Here is a 24,138-nt window from a genome sequence, read left to right as displayed (position 1 = left end):
CTAATGAGTAAAGTGTTTGCATATCTGATAGTTTCATTGAAAAGGAAGCTGAAGGAAACTGTCTTTTATTATCCCCAGGAGTTCTTAGTTCAGTGGGTGCCAGGCTCTCCCTGAAATTAACCAGCACTAATTGTTGCCTTTGAAGTTTGAATCCAGTGTGCAGGCTGGATAACCAATACCATCCTTTGTATAATTTGCATACATTTCATTTCATTCGTATCATTTATCAGGAGAAAGTTATATTACTGCAAAAGTCAAGGACTGTGGCTGGGTATGTAATCTGCTTTTAATAGTTTGAGGAAACAGCTGTTTTTTTTTGTGTTGCAAGGCACTTGGATGCAAAAAGGTTTTAATTTTTAAAATCAAGGAACGGAACGCCTTCTCACTTCAGACTCTGAGACAGCACCTTTGGTCACAAGTGACAGAAACTCCCCTCAAAGCAGCGGAATTCAGGTTGGAGGGCTGCCATAACAAAGTACTGCAAAGTGAGTGGCTTTCAAACAGCAGAAATATATTCCCCCACGGTCCTGGAGGCTGGAAGTCTGAAATCGAGGTGTTGGCAGGGCCAGGGCTGTCTGAGGCCTCCAGGGCAGGATCCTTCTTGCTTTATCCAACTTCCAATAGCCCCAGGCATCGGTTGGCTTGTGGCGACATCACTCCAATCTCTGCTTTCTTGTCACTTGGCAGTCCTCTCCTTATCAGGCGCTCTTCCCTCCTTGTAGGAGGACAGCAGTCATATTGGATTAGGGCCAACCTACTCCAGTACATCCTCGTCTCAACTGATTACATCTGCAGCAACCCTATTTCCAAAGAAGATCACATTCGGAGGTAGTGGGGGTTAGAACTTCAAAATTCTCTATTTTTTAGGAGATAGAATTCAACCCTTGTCACCAGCTAGAGCGGAAAGGGACTAACATCACCCAGCTGCAGGGGGCAGGCAGGACTGAAGCCTGGGCCTCGGGTGCCACTGGCATGCCCTCAGCTTGCCGGCTTGTTCCTGAGTGTGCATTCGTGCCCCCAGACCCACTCTCCCTGTGTGGAAAGGGCGCAGCTGCAGCAGCTCAGAACTGCTCCACTCCGTGGAGGGGGCACTTCTCTCCCCTGCTCACATCGCACATCACGAAGTCCTGGGGAAGATTCTGTTGCACTGTGGTCACCTGTCCAGCCTGGACCCTTTGCCATGGCCAGAGGCAGCCATGGAGAAAATGGCAGCTCCCATGTCGAGAGCTGATGGGGGGTGCGGGGTGGGAATGTGAGCTTGGTGTAGCTGCAGTCACATGTTACTTTTAAGTGACCCTTGTCTTGACTTGCTACTGATGTGATCTTGCGCGTGGATTTGTTCTTTTTCATCCCCTGTGCATTAACCTGGACTAACCCACTTTCGGATTCTGGGAGATGTCCTCAGATGTATTATTAGATTTTTAATTTCTCTGAAAGGTCAGCTCATTTTCATTCAGGCAGAAAGCACATGGAGACTAGCAATTTCATCTTTAATCCCTAAGGACTGGATGGTGATACGTATCAACAACAGGTACTTTCTGTCTCTCAGTTTTCAAACTAAAGCTTTTAAACGTCTCAACAGGCTCACACTGGTACAGAAACAGTTTGAAACTCTGCTGGATAGACTGTGGGAAGAAAAGGTACCGTTCCACTGCAACTATAATAATTAATTCAGGGGAATGATTGCATAAATTATCCAAATGGCTCATAATTCAGAAAGCTCATTTCATTTCTTAATTATGTTTGCCTCTAGCTGCTATTGGAGAATAACTTTTTATTCTGAGTCTACTGTGATCAGCATAGAGAAAGCCACCTGAGATAACTAATCTGTAGATAATCCCAGAAGAGATGCCCATACAGCTTCAAGATCGGACATAGTGACCCCATAGTTAGAATCATTTGAGGGATGGCATCGTTTGAAAACTTTTCAGGCTTGTGATGAATTCTCAAGTGTCTCTGCCTTGGAGATTTAGAAGATGACCCAAACTTGGCCATCCCAGTAACTAAGTAGACTCGACCAGGACGCTAATCCTTGCTGTCTCTTTGGTAAGGGATATATTTCTTGGTAGCACCGAGTTCATCACTTTTTTTTTTTTATTCTATTTATTTGACAGAGGGAGAGCACAAGCAGAGGGAGCAGCAGAGGGAGAGGGAGAAGCAAGCTCCCCGCTGAGCAAGGAGCCCGATGTGGGGCTTGATCCCAGGACCCTGACCAGGATCATAACTGGAGCCGAAGGCTTAACCAACTGAGCCACACAGGCGCCCCAGAGTTCATCACTTTTCATAGAAAAATCAATTGCTCATATCAGTGAGCTCTGGAATAGGCAGGAAGTGCTAAAATCCCAGTTAGTGGTTCTTTCGTTCCTGGTTAATGCAGGTCATCCTTCGCTCTCACCAGCCACCAGAATTAGTGAGGGGCTTTAAATTCACCTTGCCTCTAAGCACACTAGAGCCACAGACTGAGCTGGACTGGTCCTGTTGGCCATTTACTGTAGCTTAGGAAGGAGGGAACTGAAGCATGTTGACCTGGTGAGATTGCTATGATGGAGTATAAACCAGCTCCGGATAAATTGAGTGTGAAATCATTACTGTCGGATGTTGCCTGCCTGTGGGTTTTGTGTGTGTGTGAGAGATAATTACTTTTGCTTGATTTAGGAGGTGGTGGAATACAGGCTATTACTGAAATAAAGCTAATTTCTTTCTGTTCTTAGCCATTATATTGTATGGTAGTGACATTTGAAACCCAGTTTTCTCCTAAGAAATCTGCTTCCCTGCAATAAAGAACCAGTGTTCTTCCCTCTTCTCTTTCTATCTCTTCTTTCATTTTTGTTGTGGAGGTCATCGCATTTATCAGTTAAATGTACAAGGGGTAGGAAATGAACTGTCAGCTGATCGTTGTACCTGGAAGTAACTTTAGATAAAGAAATGTCTGGTTTTCTGGGTCTGTCTTTGTTTGTTGGGGAAACAGGGTGAATGGAGTAGTAATATTTTCTTGACTACAGTGCAAGTGATAGGGAAAAAATGCTAACATTTTGGTACAGATAGAATGAAAGGGAGAGTCTGCTCATCTTTCTCATCTCAATGTATAGGTCCACTTTCCATGAAGTCTTCTCTTACCTCTTGGAACATCATTAACCACTGTCTCCTCTTCTTGATCCGTGGCCAGAACGTTTCATTCAATGAACGCTTATTGAGCACTTACTATTTGCACAGATTAGGAGTACAAAGATGAATAAGGCTCCTGCCTAAAGGCTTTTGGCCTCATGCAGACAGGCCTCTGGCCTTAGAGGGTGTGACATGACATGAGTATATCCTAGGTATTCAGCATGTGTGCATTGCACTGGGTTGGCACTCATTTTCTTTCCTCACATCACTAGTACTAGCCCTCTTTATGCACAAGAGAAAATAGCATTTTGTTCACACGTCTGCCTTTAATAGACTGATTACTTTTGATAGAAGTATTCCCCGCCTCCCTGCAATGTTCATCTGAGTCATCTTGTGCTCATCATGGCTGGCCCGCAGCAAGGAAGTGGGGCAGCTGTACTGTCCTAATTGGACAGAAGGCAATTGACTTGTCTTGGATGAGGATTTCCTGGGCTGGCTTTTCTGCTCCAGGAAGACACTGAGAGAGCATCTGTCCACCTCCGATCATTTGTGGATAAGAAAGTGATGCCACCAAGGTCAAGTTTGAGAGAGTGGCAGAGAGAGAACTGCTTGGTCCAATAAGAGAGGGAGGCCTTTAAATTCTCTGATGCTCCAGGCAGCTGGAGGGGAATATTGGAGAATATAGACAGTGGTTTTCCTGCTGAGAGTTGGGAGTATTTTGTGCAGGTGACCTGTTTGTTGCATACTGAAAGAATGAGAATCACTCTTTTCCAAGAAAGGCACTAGGAGAAAAATTACAGGAAATAGGACTATTCTATTTCTCTATAGAAAGAGGTGAGGAGGTATAAAAAGAGTTTTTAGAGGAAAACATAGCTTAGAATAGAACAAAATCCTAATGTGGCTTCACCAATATAACTTGTTCTCAGAAATTTATTCTGCCATTGCTCTGCAATGCTACAATTTTTCCCAGCACTATACTTAGATGACATATTTTTGGTCTACTAGTTTGATGTATAATGCATTCTTTAAACAAGAATATAACATTTCATGCTTGTACTATGTTAGCTGATTGCATAATTATAGTTATAATATACAATTATAAAAGACACAGTCCCTGCCTTCATGGAACCTAAAAGTTAGCAGAAATCAGGGGCACCTGGGTGGCTCAGTCAGTTAAGCATCTGTCTTCGGCTCAGGTTATGATCTCGGGGTCCTGGGTTCGAGCCCCGTGTTGGGCTCCCTGCTCAGTGGGGAGTCTGCTTCTGCCTCTCCCTCTGTTCCTCCCCCCTGCTCATGCTCTCTCTCTCTCAAATAAATAAATAAAATCTTTTACAAAAAACGTTAGCGGAAGTCATAAAACACATGTCTACAAGCTCAAGGCCATTTGAGTGGAATAAATAAATGTTTTCAGAGTATAGAGGAGGGAGGGGATCATGTCCACATGAGACTGCTGAGAAAAAGTCCCTAGAGGAAGCAGCATTTGAACCAAGCTTGGAACACTGGTATTCTATTATATAAAATAGACTATTTTTATAAAAAATACCTAATAGGTGCTCAACACCTTTTGGACTCTGGAAATACAAAAAATGAATGTCCTTGCCTTTATTTTAAAGACTTTTCTATCTAAGTAATCTCTCCACCCAACGTGGGACTCAAACTCACAACCCTGAGATCAAGAGTCACATGCTCTACTGACTGAGCCAGCCAGGTATCCCGCAGTGTCCTTGCTTTTGAGAAGTTCAAGTCTAGCGGGAAAACCTGTTAAGTAACCAGCAGTTACAGCATATAATTTATTGCATTAGATAAATGTGTGTCTATTTTATATTAATGTATAAAAAGTGTATATTTGGAACAAGAAAAAAAATGCAAATAGAAGAGAATGCCTAAGTCAGGGGAGCTGGGGAAGGCTTGTTCTCGTCTAGAAGTGCTCAGCCTGGGCGCAGCTAGGAATCACCTGGGGAGCTTTTTCAAGGTGCTGATGCCCAAGCCCTGCCCCAGAGCTACTCAGTCTCTCTCAAGGGGCCCCTATAACTTTTTAAAGCTGGACAAGTGGTTGAGACTAGATTACAGAGGTTGTTGAATGCCAGGGTTTAGGAAGTTTGACTTTGTCAGTTGGCAATGGACAATGTTAAAGACTTCTTATCTGGAGAGTATTGTGTTCCATGGGGTATGTGATAAAAATTATCCTGACATTTAAATGCCCTTAGCTCCGTAAAAGGCCTTGGAGTCTAGGTAGATTAGCAGGAGGGAGAGAGGACTAACCCAAGAGGCACCACTAGCATTTCTTGGCAGAGCTGCTGGTTTGCCTGCGTGGAGGGGCTTTTCCTGTCCATCCGTCTGTCTGTCTGTCTGTCATCAGAGGAGCTGGCTGGTTCTGACTTTTAAGTTTGGTAGACTGTGCTAAGGAGTACTTAGATGCTTGTACTTCAGAACTCAGGTGGGGCTGCTGCCCTGAGGCCAAGTGCAGGCTTGACATCAGCTCTGGTGGCACGGTCTGATACTTTGAAGGTTATGAGCCATATGACTACACAAAATGGAACCCAAAGTTCACAAAATCACGAGTTGATGTACATGGCTTAGGCTGTCATCTGGGTCCCGGCGTCCAGGGTCACTGGCTCCGCTCTGGCCGGTCCCCTGTCACCTGATTGTGACCGGTTGAGGTATGGCAGGTACAGTTGGGAGGGAACCTGCCTGTCCGGCACTCCCTGCTTATCCTGGCTCTACTCCCTGAGGCCTGCCCTTCCAGAGGAATCCAGAGGATTCAGCACAGGGGAAGCACCCCGCCCACCCCCCCCACCCCCGCCTATAGAGTCTGGAAAGTAAGTCTGCATGTCTGTTTCTTTGTAGGATACAGAAATGCTGTAGTTGTCATCCAGAGGCATGAGCCTTGTCTTCAGTGGGCTCCGATTGGGGGTATTGCCAAACCCGGCGGTCCTGAATTCTCTCATACACCTCCCCTCCTACTTACTTTTCACCCTGTTTTTAATTCCTACTGGCAATTAGAACTGACACTCAGTGATGGGTGGAAGCACCCCTCCCCACTGCTCCCAGTGAACTGATAGAGTCTGGGCTCTGTAGATTCGGGACTGGGAAGCGTGGTTGTTTGTTAAAGGGGGTGAAATCCAGCCACTATGGGCTAGGAAATCAGACAAGGATGTTTTTAAAAGCAAGCTGTGTTTTTCTGACCGCTTTTGTATTGGTTCCCACCCCGAAGGCTCCTCTAACCCTGGGGAAGAAAAAACATTTTTAGTCTGATAGCATGCTTTCGGCAGCCCAAGAGCTGAACTATCTGCAAAGGAGTTGATAACTCAGAGCAATGGTTTTAGTGGAAATAACATGTGAGGCATCACCCAGGACTCCAAAGTGAGGCACGGACCACGTGCACGGCTCTGTGTCTTCCCCGGCTCCTATCAAGTTCTGTAAGAGTTGTTCTAGAATAGAAATACTGAGGAAGGAAAAAGAATGGGATGGGATGGGAAATCATTTGTAATTCCTGGAGAAGGACAGAAATCACAGAACAGGAATGTGCTTTAGAGATAGCAACTTGGTTAAGAAAAGCAGTTGACAAACTGGAATCTTACTGAATTGGGACAACACGTTTGCTGTACGCATGTAACAAACGTCAAATTTTTTAAAAATTTAAATTCAATTAGTCAATGTAGTGAAAACTTCAAAATTTTAACAACAAAAAAAACAAAACAACAACAACAACAAAAAAAACTCCTGCCTTCTGCATGTTTCCTACAAGTTGCAAAGTCATTACTAAGACATTCAGTAAAGGGGACCGGTCCTGTAATCTGATACTGCCATACTCCTTCGCACCGCACCCCCCCTTGCCTTTAATTGTGCCATTTGGCCACGAGGACCTGGGTATTGATCACTGATTCCCTTGGAGCAGCTGACACGGAAGAGCCCCTTTGGATTGCCGTGACACATTCCCGACTCCAGCATGCTCTCATGTTGGAAAGGAGACCAAGAATGAGATCATGAGTAATAAGGAACCTTAAGCGTTTGCCCTTGCGCAAGAGACAAAAATGATCCAATTGGGATTAGGTTTCAAGAGTGTTGAACTTGAAGGCAAATATTTATCTTCTGGTGTTAAGAAAGGAAAGGATGTAAAACCTTTGACCCGGACTGCAGGGTGGTGTCTGAGTTTGGAAAGCAAGTCATATTCAGCCAGAAGCTTGTGCATTTGTCACTGTTCCTTCCCGGGAACTATGTTAATAGTTCTCACCACAGGCAGAATGGCCGCTGACTAGCCCTCCCAGTCAAGGTCACGGTAACATTCCATTGGATTCCAAGAGTCTCTCGCTCTGGGCTTCAACTTCCTGAAGAGACCCCTTGAAAAGTATAGTGTTTGTAAAGACACTGGCCTAGAGTCATCCAGTGTTTTGGAGCCTGGTTCATCCTCTCCCTCCCTGTGCTGTATTACTCTGAGTGAATTTATGTATCATTCACATTTCTTTTACCTACATGGCAATCCTGCAAGCGAGGCAAGACCAGTATCTTACACCTTTTTAACGGTCTAGAACATACAAGTCTCTTTGGAAAGTACACAGGATTGGGGGAAGTGAGCAGTTGGGTCCCAGTGTATCCATTCATTCTGAAAGTTCAACGTAACAGATATTTCAGACATCCACCTTTTCTCTCCCCCTGACATTGCACATATGGAAACCAGGACAGCCTAATAACATGTCTAAAACAGGCCGATTGAGCCCCTCCTAAGGAGTCCCCAGGAACCAAGATCCTTTCCTTGTCAATGATCTCAAATTATCATCACCCCAAGTGAGTCACTGTTGTATGAGGGATAGCCTTACGAAGTTCCACTGGATCTCACCTGAGTGGTTAGCTCCTGTACTCCATGGTAATTTCTGGAAGGGAGGGAGGATAGAAGCTTCTTATTTTTAAGCTGTCCAAGCCACCAAAGTGATTTTCAGTCTTTCTGACCCTTGACATGTAACAGGTTGTGGGGGGGAGGGGAGAGTGGACTTTATCAAAAAACGTAGATTTGAACCCTAGCTCTGTAACTTTGAAGACCTTACTGAGCCCATAAATAGGCATAAAAGTAATAGGGTACCACACAAAGCCCTGGGTGGGTTAAATGGGAACACATTTAATAAGTGTGCTGCTATAGAACAAATGCAAAGGGTATTATTACCAAGAAAAGTAATGGATAAGAAATGTTTAAGCTCAATCCTGAGAGGAAAAATTAGATCTCTTAGTAGCCACTGAAGTGCTCAGCCTTCCAAACCCAATTCTTGTTTACTCTTTCCAGTGGACCTTGGCCCTAACTAGAAGAAGCCACTTTTGAGGCTTGGTGGCCAAGCCTTCTGCAAAGCGATCCAGCAACGCCAGGCATTGTCTGCTGATTTTGAGTCAGTTTAGGATTTAAATATGAGCATTATTTGCCTTGCATGCACATCTCCCCATCAGTTGAAAGGATAGGGCCAACAGAAGGACAAGGATGAAAGAAGGATTGAAAATTGCTCAGTGGTGCTCTGGAGAGCCCGGAATAGTGGAGACCTGAGAGAATTAAGCTACGGTGTGTCTACTTAGAGACCATTTTATGTAAAAAACATCATTCACTTCACAGAGGTTAGAAAAACACTTTGGGAATCCATTTGGCCAAGCGCTCTTAATTTGATCCTTCTTATTTAATTCCTTCAAATTCCTCTAAGATTAAAATTGTAATAAAAGGCAAAACCCCGCCTTGGACAACTGTTTGGTAGTGGCTGCTGAGGTTCAGCATAAACACTCCCGATGACCTTGCCGTATGCTGTCTGCTCCTGTGTGTCTGTGCAGCCGAAACTTGTATATAATTCACCAGAAGACACAGGTGGGAATTTTCACAGCAATACTGTTCAGAACACCCAACGCTTTCAAGCTACCCAAATGTCCATCAAGATTGGAATGAATAAATGTAGCATATTTACATAAAAGAATACTACGCAGTCACGAGATGTAATGAAGAAAACTACACGCAGCCTCATGGATAATTCTTGTACCATTGAGTAAAGGAAGCCAGACGTATTTGCTTCCATTTATGTAAACTTCAAAACCAGGTAAAACTCGCCTATGGAGTTGGAGGTCAGCATAGTGAATAGAAGTCATGTGACTGGAGGAGAGCGTGCGGGGAGCTTCTGGATGCAGATAATGTTCTCTTTCTTGCTTTGGGTGCCAGTTTTAAGATATGGTGCATTTATGAAAAGTCATTCAAATACAGCTTGTGCGTTTTTCTCAGTGCATGTTATACTTCAATAAAGAAGTTTATGTAAATGAAAAAACAAAGGCAATCCTCTTTCCTACTCCAAAGAAGAGAGAGAAAGAAGTGTATTCAAGACTTCCTACCTACCTTGTAAGGGAGAACAATCTGATATAAAATGTAAAATGCATGGCATTTTTGATAACCAAGAAAAGGAAAGCACCAAACTGGAACAGATTGCAACAATCACAAACAAAGCGCCTGGTCAGGGAATACCAAATTCAGCTAACACCCAAGGAAATTCAACACCAAATCCTCAGGTCAGGGGCTACCCTCTGAACTATGTTGTAATTCCTAATAACTTATCGGAAGAGAATAATGGGATGATGTTATCCGTGCTATTTAATCAGTTCTTAGTTTCAAGGACGTTTGGTACCTGGGAGACATGACGTTGCTATTGTTGCATCTGAAAACAACAGGTAGTCTGAAGCTGCTGGGCCTGCTTTATAAGGATTTAGGATCACATGGTCCCATACCACGAAGATCGCCTATGTCAAGAAAGAACATTTAGGACAGTTGGCTTTAAAGGCCTTGGTGTTACTTGTAGTGGTTTTTATTTTTTTTTTATTTATTTTTTTAAGGTTTTATTTATTTGAGGGAGCATGAGCCAGGGTGGGGTGGGGGGCGGTGGACAGAGGGAGAGGGGGAAGCAGGCTCCGTGCTGAGCAGGGAGCCTGATGTGGGACTCGATCCCAGGACCCCGCGATCACGACCTGAGCCAAAGGCAGATGCTTAACCGACTGAGCCACAAATAACATTTGATTACACTGTTGATAGCTGGGGGCAGAAGGGACAGTGAAAGTAAAATTTTTGTTATGGATTTAAGAAATTATCTGGTTTTTCCTTAGCATTAGCAAATTGTAAAATATGAAGGGGCCTTAATTTTGCATGATAAACTTTTATTTGTATTCTTAGAGAAAGAAAAAGAAGTTGAAAGATGATCCTATAAAGTCGTAAGAGAGAGAGCAGATCTCAAGGGGCGGGGGGAGCCCTCCCTCGTTAACTGAGCTGCCGGGGGCTGGGAAGGCTGTAGGGGGTGGTTCTGCAGTTTGGAGTTGGACAGACCTGAATTCAGATGACAGTTCTATCCCTAGCTGAGTAACCTTGGACAATTTCTCGATCTTGCTAACGTTTGATTTCCTCATCTGTTAAATGGGTGTAACATTTCCCTCTCAGTGTTGCAGGGAGGGTCAGATGGGATATGGTTTATGAGGTGCTTAGCACAGTGTCTAGAAACAAGTACATAATGAAATTGTAGCTAGGGCCCTGAAATTCATCCATTACTTCTCTTTGAGCTGTTGTAATTGTGCAGGTAATGTGGCTAATTGACTTAGAGGTTTTCTGATAAGGGTTTCTGCTACAAATTCGTCAGACGTTTCTGGAGTACTGGCTGTGTGGAGAGCAAGAGAGATCCTAGAGTTATGGAGGTATAGGTGTGGCCCGTGTATTCAAAAGAAAGCACAATCCAATGTGAAAGAGAGAGAAAAAGCTCACCTACACTGACTGGTACCAGATACTTTGCTATCAACTTACCTTTGGTTATTTTTTATAATAATCCTACATGGTAGATTTTCTAATGCCAGTTTTTACAGATGAAGAAATGATTCCAGAAAAGTGCCCAAGGCCACAATGTTTGCAAGGCCAGAATGCAGACCTCCGGGTTCTCTTGGTTCCAAAGCCCATCTCGTTCCATTCCATGTTGCACAGTGGGGTAGGGCAGATGGTCCAGCCATAATAACTGGAGGCAAAAGCAAACACGTCTGACAGTGGGAGCACAGAGCTATGGGGGCACCAGGGAGCAGAGGTTAGTTTCAAATGTAGAGATTCACCTTGATTAGTTTCAGATTTATGTTTTGCCTTCAATGTAGTTATTCGCTCTGACTTAAAATTTGGCAGAATATCCAAGATGGATGTTAATAAAATGTCTCTTCTCAATCATCTTAACCATCTTTTCCCATCACATGGGAATTATTTTTCTAGTTGCCTAGGATTTCTGAAATGAAAAGCAATGTAGGTGTTGTGGTGGTATTGATCCAAGAGAATCAAATTTGTATCCTAAGATCTGGGATGTTTTCTAGTTCTGACACTTAGCTCTATGACCTTGGTCTTGGCACAGCAAGTCATTTGGTCTCTGAGCCTCAGTTTGATCATTATAAACAAGAAGAATGATGTCACCTATTTTGGGCGCCTGGGTGTCTCAATTAGTTAAGCAACTGCCTTTGACTCAGGTCATGATCCTGGAGTCCCAGGATCGAGTCCTGCATCAGGCTTCCTGCTCAGCAGGGAGTCTGCTTCTCCTCTGACTCTCTCCCCTCTCATGCTCTCTCTCTCTCTCATTCTCTCTCTCTCAAATAAATAAATAAAATCTTAAAATAAAACAGTAAAAATATTTTTAAAAAATGATGTCACCTATTTCAAAGGGTCGGAAAAGAATCCAATTAAATATTGTGTGTGAAAGCGTACCATCAAAGAACCAGCCTGGAAGAGTCCCAGTAGCTACACTAAGGTGAATGTGGTTGTCCAGATTTTCAGTGCAACTTCTCGTGTGGTCCTGGGCAAGTTATTTAATCTCCCGGTAGTCTGGTTTCTCTTCTTGTACAAAAAAGAATGGTACTTCCTCTGAAGACAGAGAAATAATTATTAGATTAGCAAACTATTTTTTTAATCCTTTCGTAAATGTTCAAATCTCCAGATAATTGCTAATACAATATTATATGTGTATATCTAGCTTTCTATATATAAAGGTACATTTTATTCTGGAAAAAGAATCCATATTTTTCAACAACTTTCCAAAAGAATCTGGACACCCCACCCCCCAAAGGAATGAGTGTATGTATGCCCTGATGTGTCACTGTGGATAGTGAATAGAAAAGTTCCTCCTGTCTTCCCAGTGAGGTCTCCTGCCCCCGATCTCACTCTTCTTTTTCTTCCCTTCCCTTCCCTTCCCTTCCCTTCCCTTTCCCTTTCCCTTTCCCTTTCCCTTTCCCTTTCCCTTTCCCTTTCCCTCTCTTTGTATGGACGTATGTTACCATGTCTTTTAGCTCGAAACCTAGGAGTAGTAGTGCTGGGTCACATGGTTTATTTATGTTTAACTTTTTGAGAAACTGCCAGAGGTTTCCAAACTAGCTATACCATTTTACATTCTCACCAGCAATGGATGAGTGTATTACTTTCTCCACATCCTCCTCAACACTTGGTATGGTCTGTCTTTTTAATTATAGCCTCTGTAGCTAGTGTGTAATGGTATTTCATTGTGGTTTTCATTTTATTTCCCTTATGACTTAAGGGTGTTTAAAATATTTTCATGTGTTTTTTCAGCATGCGTATATCTTCTTTTGTGAAGTGTTTACTTCAATCTTGTGCCCGTTTTTTCAACCGAGTTGCTTGGCCTCTTATTTTGAATTTTAATTGGTTTTTATATATTCTGGATACTAGACCTTTTTTAGACATATGATTTGCAGAAATTTCTTCCAGTCTGTGGCTCATCTTTCTATTTTCTTAATGATATCTTTTGAAGAGAAAAAGATTTTAATTTTGATGACATCCAATTTATCAGTCTTTTTTTCTTTTACGAATTATGTTTTTGTAGAATATCTAAGAAATATTAAACCAAAATCACAAAGATTTTCTTTGATGTTCTTGTCTAGAAGTTTTATAGTTTTAGCTTTTATTAGGTCCATGATCCATTTTAAGTTCATTTTACGTGAACTTAACACACCTCATGGTGTGAGGTAGGGGTTTGATTGAATATGTATATCTAACTGTCCCATCATCATTTGTTGGAAAGACTATCTCCTCCCTATCAAATTGTCTTGGCACTTTACTTAAAATCAATTAACCATGAATGTGGGGGGTTATTTTGGACTTCTCTCTTCTATTCCATTGACCTATATGTCTATCCCAAAGCCAGTCCATGCTGTCTTGTTAACTTCTAGCTTTATAGAAAATTTTGAAATCGGATAGTGTAAGTCCTCTGACTTTATCCTATTCTTTTAAAAAGTTTTTTGACTTTCCTAGGTCCTTTGTGTTGCCACATACATTTTAGGATCAGCTTTTCAATCCCTACAAATAATCCAGCTGGAATTTTGGTAGAGATTGCACTGAATCTATAGATCAATTTTTAAAGAGACTGGTTAGGTCCTGTAGGAATGCACACATTTACAGATAACATTTATCTAGCACTATTAAATTGTAAAGACTGCTTTAAAATTTTTGCACTTAATTCCTTGGAAGGAGATGAGAAAGCAATAACCAACTGCAAAAATGTAATATGCATTTACACTGGGATGTCGCCACTTTTTCCATTCTTTACCTCTCATTAAAAGAAGGCAGTTGAGGGGGACCTGGGTGGCTCAGTCAGTTAAGCAGCCTACTCTCAATTTTGACTCAGGTCATGATCTCAGGGTCCTGGGATCGAGTGCTGCATCAGGCTCCATGCTCAACGGGGAGTCTGCTTGAGGATTCTCTCCCTCCCTCTCCACCTCCAACACTCTTTCTCTCTCCCTCCCTCTCCCTCTCTCATAAATGAATATTTTTATAAAATAGAAGGGAGTTGATGCTCTTTTATATCTTGAGCAGCTGGCCAAAGGGAACCAGATCATTGGAAGGCAGTGGTGTATTTCTCTCTGCTCTGTTTTGTGCATCTTCACTGGGGAAGATGAGCTGCCACCACCCCCCCCCCCACCCCCCGACACAGCACACATGTTTGGAGCAGAGGTTGCAGCTGGGGTTGGGTGGTTAAGGCTGTCTGGCTGAAGGATGTTCTCATCTGTGCAGGTTGGCTTTGTACCGACTTGCGTAGAGCCCTCTGGGCTTCATGAACGCTGCCTGGGCAAACGGATTTACTCACCTTTGCCCAGGATACAGACTTTGGGCCAAGGCACACCCTCATTATCCTGCCTGTTCAGGATCCTGCATTAGAGAAAAAAAACAAAACAAAAACAAAACCGCTCCTGGAACAGGTGAGTGTTCAACTTGAGATCAAGCCAGTCCAGTCCCATTGGAAGCCTTTCCTGCTTTAAGGAAAAAAAACAGCAAACATAAAGAAGGCTGAGTCAGCCCCCACACTGCCTTTCTACAGGAGTAAAACAGGGAACTTACGTGATTCTGCCTCTCCCTTCCCACCCATGCACCTGCCGTGTAAGCAACAGATCCTTGTTACTCTCTTTGGCCTCCTTGTCTACTATCAGGTTTAGGGTTTGGAAACCACCCAGACTGGTGTTTCCCTAGTTCATGATGATTTGTGTACTCTTTCAGTGCTCATAAAACAAAGAAAGAAGCTGATTTCTGGGCCCCACCTTAAGGCCAGTGAACCCATTTTTGAAAGAATCTTGGGTATTGCTTATGTGCAGTAACGTTAGAAAAGTCCTGATCTAGGCCAACACACTTACCTCCAAGTGTTTGCATGTCCTTCATCTAAAGTCACCATCAACCAGAGCTGCGTTTGCAAGAGTCTTGGGGACAGGAAAGCAATTTGTTTATTCCTTTGGGTATTCTAAGCAAATCATCTCTGAATCAAGTTAGAACTTAAAAAAAAACAAAAACAAAAAACTGCAACCTAGACCTTGAGAGTTTAACTTCCCCATATGGAAATGACTACATTCAATTATCTTTCAGGGTTACACCCTTGGTTTTTCTCAAGGGTCTATATGAGAAATAACTACTTCAACGTTGCCAACCATCAGCAAAGTTAGTATGGAAGGTAATTTTCCATTTCAGAGCCAAGGTCCCTCTATGAGAATTGTTTGGGTGCTTTTGGAGGGTAGGTCTGGCTCTACTTTTTGGAAGCACTGGGGGCTCTGAGTAAATTGTCCACTTTGAGTGTTAGTTTCTTTGCTTGCAGTCTAAGACTGTAAAATAGCACCTACATCATAGGAATGTTGTGAGGCCAGGCACTTACAGTCTTTGATAAAATGCCTGGCACAGAGCCTGACCCTGTGGAAGTTCAGCCTACAATGACTGTTATTAATTTAGAATAGGAAACCTTGCCTCTCCAGTGACAATTGTATATAGCCATTGTTTCACACAGTGAGACTTTTAATGGCCCGTTTTCCCTTTTGTCCTCATCTGCTGAGAAACTCGGATCACAACAAGTTGGCCTGAGTTTAGAGTCCTGATATTTTCTTTTCCTCTAAGGTTTTTGTCCAGTTGTTTATAGATCATGACCTTCTCTGATAAGAATCTGCAAGTCTTTTTTTTTTTTTTTTTTTTTTTGGAAGTAGGTAGGACATTAGTTATAAATGGCTAAAGGTTGACCTCAAGGGCCACCTTCCACATTTCCTGGGCTCGTGTTAGGAGTAGGGCAAGAGAAAGAGGGTAAAGAAAAACTAAAAAGCACAGTTGGTCATCCAGGAGCTAAGCAGATTATCAGGCAAGCAGATTATCTGACCAAGGATGGGTTCTATAATTGCAGTTCTCTTTTGCTACTCCCAGTGGGCTGTTAGAGTCGGCACAGGGCTTAGGGCATCCAGAAATCCTCCTCAGTATAAGGCACTATAGAGTCATTCCCTGCTATCAAGAATTTCCTTTCTCTACCCAAATTGCTTTTCAGTTATCACTGCTATGTGAGCTTGTAGAGGTATGGGATTTCACACAGATTCATAGAATTTTACAGCTGAATGGGACTTGAAATTGTCTAGTCCAGCCCTTCACTTTTTACAGATGAGGGGCCTGGGGGCTTGGAGAGGTTAAGTAGTGACATCATTGGGGTCTCATGGGTAATACATTAAGGAATGGCACCCAGTCTCTTGATTGCAAATATGGTAGTCCTTTCCCAGGGGACCCCCTCATCCGCAAGGAGTTCAGAATTATCTGCTCTGCTAGAGAGTGGATTTAAAAAAAAAATGGTGCATTAAACTAAATCCTGCCTTATAGTAAATGATATTACTCCAGATGGTATTCTAGTCTGTATGCTAAAGTTCCTACTCCAATTTAGAGATTAACCAAATAGTAATAATTACCACAGAAGTCTGACATAATCAGCTTTATTAAAGGCAAGCCGTTTTTTGCACTTTGAATGTGTAGGCAGGTGCTTTATAAAACTCAGCTAAATGAGCAAATTGTTTACTTTCCATAGAGTGTAATGCCAGCCAGAATGTAGACTTTTAACATGTGCATTTTGAATATGCGAAAAAGAAGAAAATAAGTTGTAATTTTTTTACATAGCAGGGTAGAAAGATGGGTGGAGAACAGTGATTGTGGAGCTCTGGGGAGCCCCAGCAGCGCATCTGGCCCCACAGGCCCAGGAACAGCTAGAGTGGCAGGGTGTGGGCTTGGGGCCAGGTACCTAGTCACTGTCACTTATGAAGTCACCTGTCACAACAAAGCCCACACTGTGCTTTAAAAGTTTGTAATCAATAACCTCCTCTCCACAATGAATTGTATGTTTATTGTGTAGTCTTCCATTTTGCTCATGATCTGAAATACTTTTCCTTCTTCTATAAATGACTCCAGTGTAAATGATTTTGATCAGCTATGTCCATGTTGGGGGTTGGTTTGCATATGAACCCACGTCTGTGTTCAGCTCTGATCCCTTTTCCTGGCCCTGTGCATAGGGCTTGACTGTGAACCGTCATGGGTACCAGCATAAGAAGAAACGAAAGAGAGGAGGTGGCTCTCACATGCAAAACAGAGGTTCCCTTGTCCTTGAGCCCCTGACCGCGTGTGGTCCCCCAGGCCCGCACTGCTACAAAATCAGACTTTTGAATGGCTGCGAAATGGACTTTGATTCTGGCTCCCCGAATTACTTGACATGTTCAGCATTCTGAGATGAGCGAGTGCATGGGTCCCGACCGATGTCCCGGGCGTCATGCTGGTATTGTTTCTTAGCAGTGTTTTTGCTAATGGTTTATACACCACAGCCCTGCACCTGGGGCCTTGGCATATTTTCCATCTGCCTTGTATGAGAGTTCGTGTAACAGTTACTCTCCTGTGCCTGTCCTTGGGAAAGAATGGGCACCGAGGGGGCCTTTTACCAGCATCCCAACCTGCGCTAACAAGCCTTCTCTTTGTGAATGGCCCTGGGACCACCTCTGTTCAGAGGATTACTGTTAATTATTGTTATTGTTTCTGTTATTATTACTATATGTAGTAGTGTGCTGCACCATTTTCAAAATATCATATGATTGGGGCGCCTGGGTGGCTCAGATGGTTAAGCGTCTGCCTTCGGCTCAGGTCATGATCCCAGGGTCCTGGGATCGAGCCCCGCATCGGGCTCCCGGCTCAGTGGGGAGCCTGCTTCTCCCTCTGCCTCTCTCTCTCTCTCTCTCTCTGTGTGTCTCTTATGAATAAAGGAATAAAATCTTTGGAAAAAAAAAATCATATGATCACTCACCCTAATCACGTCCTGTGAGGTAGTTACAGCAGTGGAGTGCTGTATGTTCAGAGAGCCTGCCACCTTCAGAAGACCGCATCATGCTGAAACTGGATTTGGATCCAGTCAGACTTACCCCAGTGTCTCCACACTGTCAGCTAGTACTTTATGGGACTACATCATAGGCGTTGTTTTTCTGGATGATTTTTTCTCTTGGCAGCATTAGTTTAAACTCTTTCCATGTAAGTTTATTTCATTCCTTTAATGGCTACATATGATTCAATATTTTATTTAACTACTTTCTTATTTAGGTTATTTAGGTTGCTTTCTGTTGTTTTGTTCTTTGCTGTTACAAATAATGTTGAAGATCCTTAATACATACACTCTTAAGCACAGGTTTGAGAGTTTCTGTAAGATAGCTTTCTAGCAGTGGTATCATGCATCAGAGTATGTGCATATTAAATTTGAGTAAATATTGCCAAAGCTGCCTTCCAAAAAGAATTTTGCTCACCAACAGTGTGTGAGAATGCCTTTTTCCTCACATTAGTCTTCTCTTTATCTTTGCCAGTTTGGTGAAGAAAAACATCTTTTTTTCTAAATTGGGTTTCCCTGATTCCTGGTGGAGTTGAGCTAATTTTTTATTTTGGGGGTCTTCTACATGTCCTCTGGAAATTGCTTTTTGCCCATGTTCCTACTTATTTTTTATTAGAGATACTCTTTATATATTCTGGATAATAATCTTTTGTATGACATGCATGGCAAGTATTTTTTCTCTGCTGCTCTTCCTTTAACTTTTTTACGTCTAGACATTTTTATGTGTGTGCACAGTCGTTATTTGTCTTTATTGTTTCTAGATTTTGCCTTGTTTAGGAAAGCATTCCTACCCCCAAGTATACTAAATTATCTCCTATGTATTCATCTAATATTTCTACATTTTTGTTTCTATATTTAGCTCTGTAACTCTCTAGAATTCTTTTTTTGTAGGTTAAGAATTAAGAATCTAGTTTTACCTCTCTCTAAGTGGAGAATCCATTGTTCTCACCATTAGTGGAATAATCCATTTTGCAACTCATTGGAAATGCCACCTTTATCGTAGACTAAATTATCTTGTGTAGATCTGTGCAACTGGCTTTTCTGAGTTATCTGTTTCACCGATTTATTTTCTATTCCTGGACCAGTATTGAAGAACTTTAATTATTTGAGCCTTAGGATAACTTTTTTTTCAAAGATTTTATTTATTTATTTGACAGACACAATGAGAGAGGGAACACAAGCAGGGGGAATGGGAGAGGGAGAAGCTGGCTTCCCGCTGGGCAGAGAGCCTTATGCGGGGCTTGATCCCAGAAGCCTGAGATCATGATCTGAGCCGAAGGCAGAAACTCAAGGACTGAGGCACCCAGGCGCCCCTTAGAATAACTTTTTATGTCAGGAATGGAAAATCCCCCTTCGTTGATGCTCTTTTTTTTTTAAAAAAAAAAAGTCTTTTATTTTGTGCATTTTTTAAAAAAAGATTTTATTTATTTATTTGACAGAGAGAGATAGAGCAGGAACACAAGCAGGGGGAGTGGGAGAGGGAGAAGCAGGCTTCCCGCGGAGCAGGGAGCCCGATGCGGGGCTCGATCCCATGACACTGAGATCATGACCTGAGCCGAAGGCAGACACTTAACAACTGAGCCACCCAGGCGCCCCTATTTTGTGCATTTTTTTCTTCCATATGAACTTACAGAATCAGGTTGTCAAGATCTGTAGATGAAACCCCTATGAGTATTGTGACTGAGAATGCATTGCATTAATAGGTTCATTTTAGATAAATTGACATCTTTAAATATTTAGTTTCCTCATCCAGAAATATTATATGTCTGTTAGCCTTTTATGTCCATCAGTTAAATTCTATAGTTTTCTTTATGTAGATCTTGCATTGAAGGGTTTGTTTGTTGCTATTAGAAATGGAGTCCTGTTTTCCCATTACACTGACTGAATTTGTATTGCTAGTCAATGAGAAAGCTATGGGGTTTTGTGTGTTTATTTTTTATCTAGCTATTTGAACTCTTTCATTAGTGACCTGCATTTTTATTTCTTCTTGCCTTATCACATTGGCTAGGACTAAAACAATGTAGAAAAACTTTGGTGAAAGTGTAAGTCATTGTCTTGGTGCTATCTTTGTTGAGAATGCACCTAATATTGCACCACTAAATATGACAGATACACTGTATCAGTTTGAAGATCTATCTTCCTTCTCCCAGTTTACTGAGGAGTGTGCTTTTCACTGTAGACTACACAAACTTCCTGTCAAGGTGCCTTAATTCTTTCACTTACATTTTCCTTGAGAATCCAGAGATTGTCCTAACTGGCTGGGAACTCTGCATTAGCATCCCAGCTGAACTACAGTGGTTTAGAACTTACTGTGACTTTTCTCTTTCTCCTTTCACTCACATTTGGCTCTGGATGGCCTAAGGGAAGGAGCTACTTTGTGTGACATTTCCTATGCTTCCTTCATCCCCTGGGAAAAAAATAATTAAATAATAGTGTGTGAACCAAAACAAGAGCACCACTTCTAGAATTTTCTGATCGGCACCATTCAACAGATTTCATTCCTGGCTTCTATTTTGAAATAAATTTTTTTCCACTTGATTGTCTTGAGTAACCAACCACCATCTCCCACTCTGGTTGCTAAGTGGCTTTTGTAGTTTCTACTGGAGGGTGTGAGAAAGGAATCACTACCTGACCTCTGATTTCCTGTTGAGATTTCATGCAAGCACAGGGGGCAGCTACTTCTAACTCTGGGCTCTCAGCACTGCCTTCGTGTGGTTCATGCAAAAGAACTATTTCACACTTGGTTAATAAAATGATTTCATTGCAGAGTATATTTGATAATTTTTAGGTGGTGAAGATTTTTTCTAAGCTATAAACGAAAAGATTTCATTTTGTCAGGTGTACATTTGGAGCATGACTCTAATGTGACTTGGCACCTGTCTAGAGAATTATCCCTGTGTCCAGTGACATTTTGCTTAGGGGAAGTCAACACCTGCTGTGGTGGCATCTGTCATATTTAGGAATGTGAAATGCTCATGAATAATGCAAGGCCACCTCAGTAAAATGCCTTCTTCAGAAAACAACATAACACTGGCAAAAGACTGTTATAAGCAACATAGAAGAGAATTTGGGGTCCTCCTAAGATGAAAGCTGTGGATTATGTCCTTTACTATGGCTTTTCCCGTCTTGATGTAAGCTAGATAGATTTTATTATTTTTAGACAGTTTAGCTAAGAAAACAAGAACCTGCTAAATATGAGAATCCTTTCTTTTTATTACTTTAGTACAAACCAGTATGAGTCTCCACATCAATTTGGATGTTAATGTTTTGGGGGTGGGGTTTTTTGGAGATGGAGTGGACTCATCTCAGGCACATGGTGTGTAACTAGCAACCATCCAAGAGCGACCAGGCCAAGAGAGAGATGGATGCCAGAAACCCCAAGAAGCGAGGCCGCCCTATCATCCAGGCATCAGTAGCTGGTCTTTGAGCCCCTTCCAGTTCTAATGGGGTCAGCTTCCGCTTCCAGGGCTGTTGGTATAGGAGGTTAGGTCAATGGGACAATTATTTTTCCTGCCTCAGCTGTTTCTCTTTGCCTCCAAATCCCCATGTCCAGAAAAGAGGCTGGGAGCTGTGACAAGGGGTAAACTAAATAGTCCCTACCTCTTCTCTTGCAGGCAGGTGACAAACATTACCACCCCAGCTGTGCACGATGCAGCAGATGCAATCAGATGTTCACAGAAGGAGAGGAAATGTATCTTCAAGGTAAGATGGACTCAAGAATTCAGTAAGTTCTTTCCGCCTGGGGAAAGAAAACCTTGCTTTGTTTGTTTGTTTTCAGAGAAGGAGGCATTTCATTAGCTACAAGGCTTCCCAGATCCAAAATGAATGTGGCCGGAAGTTACCTCATCAGTTAGTATTAATCAGCCAAGCAGTTGACCTGCCAGCCATGAGCCCCTGAGTGTGTTTAACAAAGGAATGTGTTGCTTCTGGAATTAACGAATAGGATTTGATGTTTGGTCCTATGGAGGTGAGGCAAGAGTGAAAATTAGCAACACTTCCTCCCAACCTTCCCCAGGAGGTCTGGGAAACAAGACAAAAGAGAAAAAGCATTTCTAGATGCTGCTTTGTCTTTGCTCCTTTCGCTATCCTGCGAGGATTTTTTAATGCCTCCAACCTGCTCTTATGCAGGATTTCAGGAAGAAGAAAACCTCATAGTTGGTGAATTGCATCATAGATGTATTTCATCCCATTAAGATGATGTAGCTCTCATATTGAAAGAAAGAGAGGCAGCGAGAGAGTGAGAGAGAACGTACCCAGAGTCCCTGAAAGAGAAATGGAGAAGTTTTTGGTGGCAAAGAAGTATTCATTACCAGAGGACCATCATATTTTTGGGGGTGGTGGGGGGAGGGGCAGAGGGAGAGAATCTTAAGCAGGCTCCATGCCCAACTGGGGGCTCGATCTCACAATGCTGAGATCATGACCTAAGCCGAAATCAAGAGCTGGATGCTTAACTGGCTGAGCCACTCAGGTGCCCCCAGATTTTTTTCTAATTGAAAATCATTTTGAGAAATTTTCTCAGTGTTTAGTAACCATGACTAGTTTTTATCTCCCCTAAAATGCTGAAATTTCTCAGCAAGAAGCTTAGGGGAGGATTCTCTTCCAAACAACACCATCTGCACAAACATTTTACTATTTTTAGCTGGAGAAAGAGTCATTAAATCGACAAGGGCTTATCAGTAAAATTAGCGAGAACCACGGGAGCTGGTGCTCATTCAGTTTGGTAATAACCAGGTCTCATCTGCCTTTGCATTCATTTCTTTGTCTCTCTGCACTTAACACTATGTGTATTTTAATGAATGGTTTGCTTTGCTCTCTGTTTAGTTTTTATACAACGAAAAAAGTCTACGGAAATGATTCTTGAATATTAAAGCAAAGCCTTATCTACTCTTCTGAAAAATGCTAGCTATATGAGAAAATGACAACCCAAATATCCCTTAGTTTTCATGATCACTCTGGAAAATTCTGATGAAAAAAGTCACTGAATTTTAAAGGGCCCATTAAAGGGAAATGACAGGCCCCCAAACCCATGGTCTCATGTGGACTTTATATGACACATTTCTCCGAGGGCAGGCTGTGACTCTCCGTAGCCATAGGCAGGTGTCACTTTGCATTTTCAGCATGGAGCCAATTTATTCTCTATTTGGTCTCCAGGCTTTGTTTTAGATTTTAGTGTGTCGATCATAGCACTCAAAACCAGACACAAGGGCGCATGTCAACACCGTGTCTGCTAGGAACTGAGACTCAAAGGCTCTGAGTGCAGCTCTGCACGTTCACATGGTTCTGGAACCTGAATAGAGAGTGATTTCAAGCTGTGCGCAAATAACAGCGCAGTCATACTACAAATAAACAACTATCCGTTAAGATGGGCTATCCTCAGAATTCCAGGGATTGTTGTAAATGTCTTCTGGAGTTGGGCCTTGGCGCTCTTTGCCTGCCCTCTCGACACATCCTTGAAGAATGAGTAGTTCATCTTCCTCAGCATCTGGTACTCTCCCTGAGTCCCAGTCCTTGTGTGTCTGACCTCTGGAGAACAGTGTGACACTGTGTGCAAACCCAGTGATCTGGCCAAGGGCTCCCACTCGAACCTTCACAGCGAATGCTGCTTCTGGGCCCACCCTGACCCTTGGCTCTCCACATTAAGAGGATTTCCTGTGCTTTGTAGCCAGCCTCAGAGTAAATGCTAACGCTGAAAAGACTATGTGTCTGTCTGGTTTGTTTGTTTCATTTTCCTTTTTTTTTCTGTTTTTATTTTTTTGGGCTCTGGGTTAAGCAAGATAGGAATGATTGTTAAATAGGGATTAAAGTATTATTCTGATGTAAAAGGTATTATCCTTGTCATGAGTATTATTTTAGCTATTTTAGCTCAGTAGTATAAAATAATTCAAGAGTTACTTTAATTTGGTGACTTTTTAAGTACACACAGATGGTTGCTTGAAGAGATAAAGATTTAACAATGATGTGTGGGAAGTCTGATATTCATACCGAGACTTATTAAATTTATATCATTTACTTGCTGCTTTCAACTTAGTAACTTTATTTGCTAAAGTCTTATCTAGTGCTCCTTCGGTTCTTCTGCCCATAACCATATTTGAATGTGTCCTTAGGTGAACATAGGACTTACATACAGGTCTGACCCACAACTGTATAAATGACATATATATCTAGGCATTCAAAATCATATCAGTGGGCTTGGGATTCTTACAAGAGCTTTCTGTGGGATTTAAGTGTTTTGCTTAGTTCTGTGATGCGGGCACCATTCCAGGGAAGGGCTTCATATTCAGAGAAGGTGAGGCATTGACTCAGGGACAGAAAATGACACTTAAGTAGTAATTTCACTCGTTTGAGAGTGGAGATTTTTTGTTTTGTT

At 42.3% G+C, this 24,138-nt stretch overlaps 1 protein-coding gene across 15 annotated transcripts in view; it reads left to right on the top strand.

The window, feature by feature from the left end:
• The window catches only part of ABLIM1 (actin binding LIM protein 1), a 291,744-nt gene that overhangs the window by 212,910 nt on the left and 54,696 nt on the right, over positions 1–24,138 (top strand). For all 15 annotated transcript variants that reach the window (XM_032423139.1, XM_032423124.1, XM_032423132.1 and 12 more), the window contains exon 7: positions 21,386–21,473. In XM_032423139.1, the coding sequence (XP_032279030.1) occupies positions 21,386–21,473 (88 nt within the window). The remainder of the gene's footprint in view (positions 1–21,385; positions 21,474–24,138) is intronic.

Source organism: Phoca vitulina, unplaced genomic scaffold, assembly GCF_004348235.1.
Source record: "Phoca vitulina isolate PV1807 unplaced genomic scaffold, GSC_HSeal_1.0 scaffold28, whole genome shotgun sequence".
Taxonomy (NCBI): Eukaryota; Metazoa; Chordata; class Mammalia; order Carnivora; family Phocidae; genus Phoca; species Phoca vitulina.
Note: the sequence above shows the minus strand (reverse complement) of the source record. Positions and strands in the feature narration are given on the sequence as shown.